Source organism: Rhopalosiphum maidis, chromosome 1 (genome assembly GCF_003676215.2).
Source record: "Rhopalosiphum maidis isolate BTI-1 chromosome 1, ASM367621v3, whole genome shotgun sequence".
Taxonomy (NCBI): Eukaryota; Metazoa; Arthropoda; class Insecta; order Hemiptera; family Aphididae; genus Rhopalosiphum; species Rhopalosiphum maidis.
In genome coordinates this window covers 11,910,753-11,923,880 of record NC_040877.1, presented here as the reverse complement: position 1 = coordinate 11,923,880, position 13,128 = coordinate 11,910,753, and the positions used below count along the sequence as shown (strand labels likewise).

The 13,128-nt window shown below is 25.9% G+C and overlaps 1 protein-coding gene across 1 annotated transcript; it reads right to left on the bottom strand.

The window, feature by feature from the left end:
• Nucleotides 1-8,285: 8,285 nt before the first annotated feature.
• Nucleotides 8,286-12,852, bottom strand: LOC113549302. The gene is made up of 5 exons (XM_026950536.1): nucleotides 12,522-12,852; nucleotides 11,429-11,527; nucleotides 10,388-10,570; nucleotides 9,322-9,379; nucleotides 8,286-8,677 (listed from the first exon to the last, which is right to left on the bottom strand). The coding sequence occupies exons 2-4, from the start codon at nucleotides 11,524-11,526 to the stop codon at nucleotides 9,364-9,366; spliced, it is 297 nt and encodes a 98-aa protein (XP_026806337.1). The 5' UTR covers nucleotide 11,527; nucleotides 12,522-12,852; the 3' UTR covers nucleotides 8,286-8,677; nucleotides 9,322-9,363.
• Nucleotides 12,853-13,128: the final 276 nt, after the last annotated feature.

The window sequence follows — 13,128 nt, the reverse complement described above, 5'->3', positions numbered from 1 at the left end:
ATATCCTTATTTTGAATTTATGCGTAGACAATAACAAAATGTGTATATGTATATGTACCTATTATGCGCTATTTGAAGATTCGCCATCGTCATAATACCGTCGAAAATTAAACTCGTCTTATATATTTTCTTAAAACTTACAAATTCTATGTAAAGTCATAATATTATTATAGATAGTATTTGTCGTTATTCCTGATTTTTCTAGTAATTTATTTTTATATTTTAGGTATTTGATCAATGTTGTCACTTCTTCGGCCTTGATACACATTTGTATCAGTAGTAAATAAAAGAAAATTATCAGTTAAAAATAGATACATAGCTGTTTTGGCTTGAATATTTTAATAAAATCGTTTTTCTAAAAGTTTTTTTTGTATTAATAATTTTAATAAATACTGATTTTTGGTATTATTTTTAAAATATACTTTAAATATTATGTATATTATTATTATTATTATTTGATTTAAATTTAATCATAGTGATCATAATGAATAAGAACTTTATTGATTTTTATAGTGAAGGTTAATATGCATAGGTCCAAGCCATTTAGTAGGGAAGATAGAAAGTATGAACTTGCACTTGCAATGTAGATTTAGTTGGTAAATTCATTAAATTTAAATAAAAATGGACTTAAGTGTAATTTTAAATTATTTACCTGTACTCCAATTTAAAGCTAAAATTCAAACAATTAACTTAAGATATTAATACCGTGATACTTTATAAGTGAGTACACCCATACATGTATTTATTAATTTAATAATAATATAAACCACAGTGAAAGGTATATATGAATAATTTCACGACAACCAAATTTAAGTAATCACTGCATGCTTTCAGGGTGCCTTATATTCTTACTGTTGTATAATTTATACATTACTATTAGTCATTACTGATTAGCATCATTTTTCTGATATCTCAAAGGATGTATACGATTAGCTGATAAAATAAAACGTACGTAAATGTCAACACGGCAATATGGATAGGCAAATCAGGTACATGCCATTCTCCGGTAACTCATAATAATTTATAAGTTTATAACAATGTTTTTTTAAGACACTTTTTTTTAAATTCTACATAATATTATTCTTTAATAAGTTTCGAATTATTATTTATTTAACTTTGAACAAAATAATAATTAAATAACACATTTAAAGTATGACAACATTCATAAGGAAGGCAAAAAGCATAACAAATATTTAGATGAAAATTAAGAATTTATAATACAAGCATACGATTTAATTAATTTATAAGTAACGGACAAAAATAATTATTATTATTGTAAAGTTCAAAAAATTAAATTTCTAATGATGTACATTTTTTCCTACATTGAAAGTTTTAATATTTTATTTTAAACCGTTAAAAAAAAAATAAAAATTTAAGATCATAATGTGGTATTTTATAGTATTTTATAAATATGTATTTCAATAAAACTAATAAATTTTTTTAAATAATTTAAACCACAATATTTACATTAGCTCCTCGACCGAATAAGATATATAATATCATTATGGCCAAAATATTATTAATATATTATACACAATACACATATTTAATTTAATCGTTTAGCACTATATGCTTATAATATTATACACAGTGCTGGCATAATTCCAAGACGGGACACAATATACAAACGGTAATAATACAAAGGTATAAGATACACACTACAGTATCAAAGTATCATCGATACATTTATTTATACATTTTTTTTTTTTTTTTTTTATTATATTTGCATTGAAAAGGACAGATCTTCCGGTATACCCATACGTATTTACTGAGTTTTAAGTGTTTGATTCTAGTTCGAAAATCGAATTTAGTTTTAAAAACGCCTGCCAGGTCAGAGATCGGCATGTAAACTTTCTTAATTTTCAATTTTTAGAAATATATATAGAATTAAAGAATTTATATGCAATATGTATGTATAATGTATTTTATTTTCATTTTCATTTAGTGAGATAGATCTCTGAAACCGGAGAGCAGATTTTGTTGTTTGGGGTCTTGTTAGATTCACATTGGCTAGGAGAAATGCATTGAACATTTTCAGAACTTTATCTTTTATAGTTAATTCATTACAGAACTTAAAAAAAATTTACCATCATTAACATTAAACACATTTTATTGGGCGTTTTTTTATGTTTTCAACTTTATAGCTTTGTAGTGAGTTAATGATTGAAGATAAAGTTCTGAAAATCTTTACAGCACTTCTCCTAGCCAACGTGAATCTAACAAAAGCCCAATCGTTAATATTATTGAAAAAAAAAATTAACCTAACGCTGAACAGTAATGCTATTAATATTATTATTTACTATGCAGGATTTACGAAAAGAATCATAATATAATGTTTATTTATTTATTTCATGTTAAACCTGTTAAGGGTAAGATCCATACACCGTAAACACTAATATAGTAATATACATGAACGTAGTTTTCTCCGGAAGAGTTGTAGGTACGTCATGTCTGTGTCACTATAGTTACCGTCGATACGAAACTTAATCATTTGAACGACTAAATTGAAAATGCACCGAATCGTCTATATAAACTAAAACACTACGTCAAACATATCGGTTTCAGGTTTGTTGCAAAAATAAGATTTTCTCGACCATTAGGCCAAACAAACACTAGCCAATAGTATATGTCTATATCCTATAACATCAAATAATATGTATTATAATATAAAATCCGCATGACTGCCGTGACTGCTTCATATTATGTTGTATGTACCTACCGCTATTTATAGCGTTCGGTCATCGGTCTGGGGTTTTATAGGAAATTGTACGCCGAGCCTGACGATCCTATTTGCTTAACTCAGTATAAAATAATATAAAAACAAAAAAAATAATATAAGTACGTTGTAGTAATCTTGTGAATTTTACGTCCCCCAATATGGTTATTGGCAATAATACTATTGAAGTTGCAATGATAATGATAATAATAATAATGGTTACTAAAAGTATGTCGAAAGACGATTTTTAAAAACCACCCATCACGATGAAACTTTTAATAGGCTAAACATAATCTTCCTTTGAACGCGAGCGGTTTATGAAGTAAAGCTGCTTAAAGTTTAAAGTCGACAAAGGTCGTAGCGCAATGGTAGTAGCAGCGCGGGGAGTAGACGTTCGAGACATTTTACGATTCGAAACCGCAATTGTTGTCCAAAATACGATTGTACAACAATTACGGCAAAAAGGTTGGTTATACGGAATTTAATTAAGTCAAAGAAAAAATACGAAGAAGAATCTCTTTCCTTTGAGAACCGACGCGTCTGTAGTATACGTATACGTATATAATATATTAATGTATATATAGTGCTGCTATTATTTATTTATTTTTTCATTGTGTTCAAAACTATAAGAATACGAGTGTACGACGTACTTTTCGCAAGATATTGTGTCGTTTGTCCCATTGTGTGGAACGGAAAAATCGAAACGACCGCGTTTACGAGGATTACCGAAAGAAACTATACATTATCATTTTTTTTTTTATTTTTTTTTTAAATAAAGTTCGATGTTTCTTTGAAGTCTAGGATCCTTTGTGTGCAGTTGTGGAATAAGTTCATCGTTATAAATAACGACAAAACCGTTACGACGATCATAAGATCACACACTTATATAGTTATATATATGTGTGTACAACGTTAATAAATAAATACTTAAGTATATTTAAATTTTCGATACGATGACGGACAATACTACCAATCTGTCTGACGTCAAACAATTTATTATAATAAGTACGGTACTTAATTGACTGTTGATGTTAAGATACTAAAAAAATTACATCACTAATAGGTATATTATAACAAGGGCGGCAAATTATTTGAACGCTACATGTCAAAAATTATCTTAATTTTATGTATAATTAATGTGTTAATATTAAAAAGATTAGGTTATGTACATATGATATAGTAACATTACATTTTTATTTGTTTACTGATTTTTACATTACCTACTTATTTTATTTTACTTTTGAAGCCAATTTGTTGATATTTGGTTTTTTGATTTATAAAAATATTTTAATTTTTCGCGTGGCATGAATTTGCCATGCCTGTATTATGGTATTATACTATTTATACTAGTAAAACATTAATAAACCTAATATCAAATAGTTTACTAGTTTACAATGTTTGCATAAATTTCTAACTTTCGTAAATTACCTAAGATATAAGATGTATGACGGTACGTATCCTGTATGCATTATGTAAGTACCGACTTACTGACTGTATGAGAAACAGCATTAAAATACTGTAGGAAAAACTTAAGAAGGTTGTATTAAATTTATAAGCGTTTTGATCGAAATAGGTACAGCATTATGTATATCAAATATCAAAACTAAAAAAAGATTTAAATATTAAATGTTTATAAATAACTTAAATATAACAAATATATTTTATTAATTAAATCATTTCTAAAAAAAAGTAATATGTAGAAGAAATTTCAAAAAAATACGATATTTTCTTTTTGAATTATAACAAAAATATTAAATTTTTATTTGTCGAAATTTTATTATATAAGTATTCCTATTTTCAATATTTTTTTTTTTAGTTTTCTCGATTATCTTATAAATAACTGGAAATTTTCTACTCACAACAGTTTTATGACCTCGGAAAGTACCAATTAGAACAAAATTAATTACCGAAAACCACCCACAATATTAATAAGAATGATTTATTTTTACTGATCCAACATACATCAATGCATCATAGTAACACCAATAATATTGTATTCATCTCCTCTCTGCTCAGAATCTAACTTAAAATCATAGTATCAATGGTACCTTGTTGTAGCAGTTATTAATAAATGCGTTTACCGGAAGGTAGTTCTCGAGTGTGCAATAAAGATGATTTATAAAACTAGTTATTTTGATTCATGGCAATTTCTATACAGTTCTATTCTACGATTATTCATCCGTCCAAATAAAATAATCGTATTCAACCGGACAATAAAAGTAATATCAGATAGGTACCTAATACAGCAGAATTTATTGAAGCAATTTAATATTTTTATCGATTAAAATATGAAAAATAAACTTAATATATTTACATAAACCGCCTTTAATAAAACGATAAATCTGATTTCGAAATTTTCACAGTCATCGGTGACGGGACTGTTGAAGATTTTGCCGGATTTCGAAATCCGCTCGGTGACACGTCGTGTAGCCTTATGAGTTATGACTATTTAAGACCAGTGCGATCCGAGAAAAGTTTGATAAATAACCAAACATATTTTATACGGGTTGTATTTTTATAAAAACGCAAAGAATCCGAATTCAGGTTTTCAAGTGCACTTACGACTTTACAAGTTCCATAAACTATATAAACTCCGAGTAGGTATAGTATAACTTGTTCGTTTTTAAATTAGAAAAAAATGATTATCGACGGCTCTAAGAGCCTCGGGACTTCGGGTCTTTAACGAACGTCGTGTATAGGCTGCTACTGGCTACTTCTTATGGATTCGGCCGTCAGCCTAACCCTCGTCGTGTTAATCGTAAACGACCATCATCATTAGTGTAACCGTACAGCAGTAGACTTACCTACCATATTATAGTCGCAAGGCCCCTAAAATCATAATACTGTCTGAGAAGTCCTTAATAATTCTCGGTAGACGCCTAATTTTCAATACCAATAACGTCATAATAAGTCATCTTCGCGACGTCTAAACAGGGTGTATCGAATTTCTATTTTTTACTATTAATACCAATAATATACCTATATATTATCAATTTCAGAACGTGCAGCGTAGGTACATATAAATATATAGTCATTAGTTTGTATAAATCTTTAAACGTACTTACGCCCGTTAATTGAGTGTATAGATGTATATGCAAACAGTGATTGCCATCATTATCGTCGCTGACTGCAGTGACTCGTCGTCGTTATTTTGCGTTGCTTGTTATAAATTATTCAAATCGATTTTCACTGCAGTCGCGTGGTCCCACCATTTGTCTCCGCGGACGCAGCGATTGACCGTAAAACCACTATGTACAATATATAAATCGCGCTGTCGTTAACGCTCTTATTGCCCGAGAACTTGGTGGCCCTAAACCGAAATAAATTGCCGAGATTTGCCCATAATCCTTTGCACGCAGGAGTCAGCAACAGCGGCGGCGGGTCACTTGGGGATTTTTTTATTTCGCGGCAGGCGATTTTCGACGATCGCGGTATCTTCGGTACCGCCACCACTCCGCGATCTAGAGATGAACGCTATTTTTTTTCTCCCGTTATTTTGGCAGCGTTTCAAACGACTTTTCCGAGATGAAAATATAAATAAAGATATTATACAGTACAATATTGTACAAAAGACGGTTTAGCCCGAGTGCGGTGTGCCAACAGTCGAATACACAGGCATTTCATTATTTTTATCCAATTATACAGGCATATAGTTTATAAGTAAAAATATGTATTTGTATAAGAACTAACATTTATACAATATTTTGAAGGATCGATACTTGAATGGATTGGCAATATAAGAAAAATACTATATACAAGCAAGATACTTGTAACACCTTCGGCGGCACTGGGACGTCTACCTATATAAACTACAATACGCAAGTTAGTTAACTTACAAATTAAATATGTAAGTCATTTGGCCATAGAGTAAGGAATTAGAGAGGACTATATTATCCCAGAACAGAATGGATTTCATCACGTACCTATTTTTCACAAAGTTGGAATAACGATATCGTATGATTGATACATGTATAATAATAGTAACATGTTGATATTTATGGCAGTCTTAATCAAAATAAACTTTTACGAAACTCACATATAACTTATTATTAATGATTGATGAGAAAAAACATTATTGATTTCAGATTAGCAATATTCTTGCAGATTTACTTAAAAAAATTATAGGCCATTAAGGATTATTTTAGTACGTAACATTAAAATTAAATAAATAAATAATCAATACATTTATTCCACAATGTTTATTTATTTTATTTAAAAATTAGTTAGAAAAGTTATACACTATACAGTACTATTTATCAACCGAACACATCTATGGAAAAAAATAAATAAGCAGAAAAATAATTTTAAAATATAAATTTCACACAAACTGTAATATAAAGTTGTACAATATTCTAAAATTATTTTCATTGAATACTTCAATCTACTACCTAATCTAATCAGTGGCATTAATCTTATAAACAATGTAAAAATGTAATTATCTTAAAATATAGTAATATGGTTTGCCAAAGAAGTAAATACAAATTTTAATAATACATAGTAGTTATTCAATAATTGTTTTTATAGATTTAAATTGTACATACTAACTCCACTGATCACTGTTCATACAAAACAATCTCATAAAATATAAAATAAAGATTTCTAACTGTACAAATTAAATATAATTAAATATAACAGATATCTATTCTAATATTTTTTTATATTTTTTAGTTATAAAATGTATCATGTATATTGAATAGTTTATACATTTTACAACTATGAGCTACCTTCACCCAGTAATAAACAAAAATTGCCACTTTGGTCAGTTATAGTTTAATTCTGATCTACGAATATATTGAATATAATATAATGTATCAATAATGAAATTTAAGTTATAAATTATAAAATAATGATTAAAAATTCTTTACAGTTCCACAACTAAGGTTTACCTCACTTAACCAATCATCAATCGCCATTATTTATAAAAATATATCTAACTAAGCAAACGTTTTATTAATATAGAAAGTGTATAATTTAATAAAATGTTAATTCAGTGTAAACCTTAATGTTAACTAATAAAGTAATAACTATGTAGTTAATGATTAAACAATAAAAAACAACTTCTAATTTATTATGAAATCCAACAATGACCATTATTTTAATTATTTAACAATTTAACTTTTTCTTTAATGGACAATTATTAAGTATCACTATACTGATTTTTTGAATTCAAACTATTTTTTTTAAAATGATAATCTATTTTTAAAATCAAGCAATTGTTCATTTTTATTTTAAATTTTATGTTAAAAAATGTCAATTAATTTGAATATTTAAAATAATTATAATATCAAAACAGAGTATCAATAAATCAGTATAGGTTAATGTCAGATATCAATTCTTAAAAGTTTGATTCAATATATAAGATTAGTAAATGATTAATAATTTGAAATAAATAATAAGTTATTCGATATAAGATACATTTTATATTGACGGTTTAATACTAGATAAATCATAAAACAAAAATCTCATTAAAAAAAAAATCTAATACCAATACTCAAATAATTATTCAAATATATAATTAACCATATTTAAGATTTTAAGCTAGTTTTACATTATTTTTGAGTTCAATATAAATTAAAAACTATTGACCATAATAAGGCTTCAAATCGTTGTCTATTGATGTTAAAATACACATACACATTATATTATAGCTAATAATTTTAACTGGCATATAATATAGCAAATAAATATTACATTCACAAAAAAATAATAATAACAGAATTAATTTTCAATGTAATACTCTAGTAACAATTTATGATCACAAAATAAAATGAGAAAAAAACTCACATTACAAAATAATATTAAATCTTTTAAGAAATAAATGATGTATAAAAAAAAAATTTAATTTATCCTTCAAATAAAGACACATAATTAACTGATACGTCAAAAAAAGATATACTGTTTATGTGAATATAATTGTTCTTCATTTGAATTTTGTTCAGAACTAAAATTCATACCATACAACTAAAAAAATTTTAAACAAATAAAATATAGTGAAATACAGATATTAATGAATAATAGTAAATAAATAATTGTAATAATATTTAAAATAATTACTCTAAACACAGTATGGCTTATTAAAATGAGCACTGAATAAAACTTAAAGTTTTTATACTGTCATAAACAGTATTAAAAAAAATTAGGTAAGTGGGTACCGCTCTGCTGCACATTAACTGTCGAAATTCTAACTTCAAATGCATATAAAAAAAATTGTGCCTAAGTATTTTTAACACTTTTATACAGATATAGAATAGCTTTTGTAGGAACTAGTATTAAATTTACAAGAAATTTTAACTTAAACAATAACTTTTTCTCAACATTTATAAAAATAAAAACTAAAAAAATGTTAATATTTCAATGTAAAATCTATCTACCTTACTCCTTTCACAACTTAAAATAATATATCACAATTAGTACTAATAATAATTAATAGTTATCTATAAATATGAATGTAGAAATTATTTATAATTAAGTTTATTTTTAATTAACCATTTTTTTTTTTTAGCAATTAGTTAAGTTAAATAATTATAATGGTAATTGAGAGAACTGATAATAATGATTTACATTGTAACTCTGTTAGCTATTCTAAAGCAATAAAGTGAACTTACAAATTTATCATCATTTTTAAGTTCCATTGGATGAATATGTAGTTAATTCTTTTTATTCCTAGAAAAAAAAATTAGGTCAGTAATTAAATTTTTTATTCTGTTAATTATTTCAAACAAAATAAAATGATCACAAAATATATTAAATACTAATCAAGTTACTCAGCTTTGCCAGGTTTCTATAAACCTCATTTTTTGGATCATAAATATACAAATATTAAAAGTGTTCAGTTTATATAAGACTATGGTACGTAATTTGTTTTTTATGTGTTATTGTGTAATAGTTTTTGATGAGAAAAAAATTAAATTATTCATGTATGCATCTATTAATGTTATAAGTACAATATGATGACCAGTATTTAGACACAAAATAGGAAAACGATTAAGTGGTTTATTTCTCTAGGACAGAGGACGTATTTGGTAAACTATGCAAAAAAAAATTTGAAAAGAGTTAATACAAATAATAATACATGTATCGTATTTAATAATTAAGTATAATTTTAGGTAAAATTATTTAAAATGTGTTTTATTTATATTTTATTATTATGTACTTTCATCACTTTGAGTTCCTAAATTTTAATAAAAAAAATATTTTGTTATCAGATTTATTTTACTCTTAGCAGAGTTTATTTATTTGTTGGACACATTTTAATAGCTAAATAATTTTTATTGGTTGTCTAAAGATATATTTCAATCAAGAACAAAAAATGATAAAAGTAGTTGAGGTTATCAAAGAGAGTACTGAGTAGAAACTCAAAGAAACACATTGACAATAATACTACAGTAGTAACGGTGCTATATCATTTTCAAGTAATTCAACTTTTAAGTACATACTTAATGTATAATAAAATAATATTAATAGTATAATAATAATTAAGTCTTAAGTCAAATTAATTTTAACGGTATAAATAAAATTTAGATAAATTAATTAGACTTAAAGATACAAAAAAATTATATAAATATATGATAATTCGATATTCTATACAAACCAAAGTTAGCATAGACCATCATATAATTTATTTAACCATTTTATTTCTAATTCTAATTATTTATGAATATATTTTCTTACAATAAATTTTGGATATCATGTGGAGATAATCGTTCAAGCAAGACATAGGAACGGTACACTTTTTCATAATCATCTAATACAGTCATAAAGTTCAGTGATAGCATATTATTATCACCTTCTTCTTCATTCATTTCCTCCGATCCAGGCTCGATCAAATAATAAGCATTTCTTTCTGGTTTCAATCTATATTAGTAAAAATATACAAATAAAAATTAATCATAATTGTTTACACTTTTTTAGAAATTTTTAATACATATTATTTACTATGTTTAAAATACTACCAGTGAAATGAAATATTTCATTATAAATGCTCCGAAAAAAAATAACTGAAGTTAAAAAAATTTATAATAATTAGTGAATATTAATATTTATAATATAGTACACCAATTATAAAATTAATGAAAATTTAAGTATATCGATACATATTTACAGGTATGTATACAAAAAAAATTCGGGGGGCTTACAAAATTTAGCAATACAAATTGTGCCGCAATATAATAAAACAATTTTTTTCTCATTACTCGAAATTATTTTGAGGGAGGTTTGAACCCCAAACCCCTTCACTCCTGTATAGATGCCTGCATATTTATTAATTTATATTTTAACTAACAATTAATATCCCATGTGTGTTATTCATAATATTTATTTATTTGATTACTAAAAATCAATTATAAATTTATAATGAAACTTACTTTAAAAATAACAATATACAACTATACAAGATACAACTCAAAATATTTTTTGTGTTGTTGGTACATGCTTTACTACTAGTTTATCTCAACATTAATAATAATCTGACCAATGCAATAAAATATTCAGTCAAGACAGATATCAAAAATAAACTAGTATTAAGTAATAACACATAATAATATTTCTTAGATACCAACAGGTATTTCCAATATTTTTAGATATACTGGAATCCCTATAATTTCCAAGTACTATATTTTTATTTTAAATTGTTAACATATTATGTTGAAAATTTATAAAATAAAAAGTTAATACAATTAATAAAATAACAAATACTATTCAAATCATACTCACTTGTAGCCATTAATTTCTTCTAAGCTGCAACGCTCCAAACGGACATAAGGAATTTTTAAATCTTCCGAAGATTCAATTTTAATTTTGTCTGTTTTCATTCTATAAATGAATAAGTAAAATATCATTTTTACAATTAAATATCAAAAAACAAATGCACAAAACTAAAAACCACATTCTATATTATTACGTAAAAAAGTAAATATGTTAATAAATCATAAATGTAAATAAAGCAGTTGTTACATTATTAAAATTTTTAGTTTTAATATTCTTATTGATAGTAATTATGAATAAAGTAATATTTAAATAAAAAATAAAAAGTTTTCAAAATATCTCTAGGACCTCTTAATCAAATTCTTTAATTACGTTTAATACAATACAATATGGCAATATGATTTTAAAAATATTAATTATTAGTAAAAAACCGTATGGATTTTAAAATGTTGATACATTAATACTGATTTTCGTAATTCTGTTAAATTTTATAAAGTATACTATGTATAGCATAAGAAAGGAAACAGTTTTAAATGCATTCTAATCTTTGATCTTTAGCCAAATAAGGATTCCAAATAAAAGAATAATTGACTAATGTAGACCAAACTAATGTAAAGTGTAAATAAGCAATTAACAGAAATAAACATTTTGATACTACATTTAGTAAAACTTAATATTTTGGGCACTTTTTTAATGATGAATAAAATAAAAACATTTATTTTCTATATTCAATTTATATTACACTATAGCTGTCAAAAATACCTAGATGCAACTAACCGTAAAATAAATCAACACAAAAACGAAGGATTAAATTGAAAAATTAAAACTTCAGACAGCATAACAATTGTTACAGGAAAATGTAGGAGAGAATACCTCAATTTACCATCGATTTAATGGATTACAATTTAAATATGAGCTGAAGCCTCCCTTATAATTTTGATTTTAATATATTATTTTTTCATGCCATAGGGTCATCGAGATATAACATACATGAACTACTGGTCTAGGAAGAAATTACGCAGACTTCAAGACTCGACAAATGAAGTCAACCAATGAACCAAGTAAACCATACAAAGTACCTATTTAATAGGTATCTACTTACTTGGACGGTTGTTGGTCACTAAATTCTGGCGGAAAGCAACAGAAAAAATTATGGTCGACAAAAATTTTCTTACGTACACAATGCGTAGTATTTTAATTTAAACTAAATATACTCGTCGCTCGTAAGTCGTAAACCACAACAGTAATTCCCAACAGTGACAAACACAGACTGACGAAAGTGAGACGAAAATAGTATGCACCTATAGTAATTACTTATTGCCTATTGGTTTATCGCTTATCTTCCTATGTATTATATTATTATCCGAAACACTATTCTTTTTTTTTATACTTTTAACAGATAACACTTCACAGTAATATTATAATAATAACAAAACACCACATAATACAAAACACCTATATATATAACTATACCTGGTACAACAACAATCGAATTCTCGAAACCCGATAACTTTTTCATACAAGACCTGGTTTATACCTGGTATAAACCATAATAATATTTTTAAATGTTTAGAACAATCCAAAAAACGGCACTCGGTCGGCCAATCGGATTACTGTACTTTTCGATTTTAGATTATGGCGTTTCTTTAGAGCAAACGAGCAGCATTGCAGGCGGCTATTTTAACGATAGAAATACAGAATGGATGAAA

Bases quoted from the DNA above. Each gene is read 5' to 3' on its own strand.
- LOC113549302 (XM_026950536.1), bottom strand. From the start codon at position 11,526: ATGAAAACAGACAAAATTAAAATTGAATCTTCGGAAGATTTAAAAATT. The intron at 10,571-11,428 runs GTGAGTATGATT...TTACTAATATAG, and splicing joins GAAGAAATTAATGGCTACAA to ATTGAAACCAGAAAGAAATG.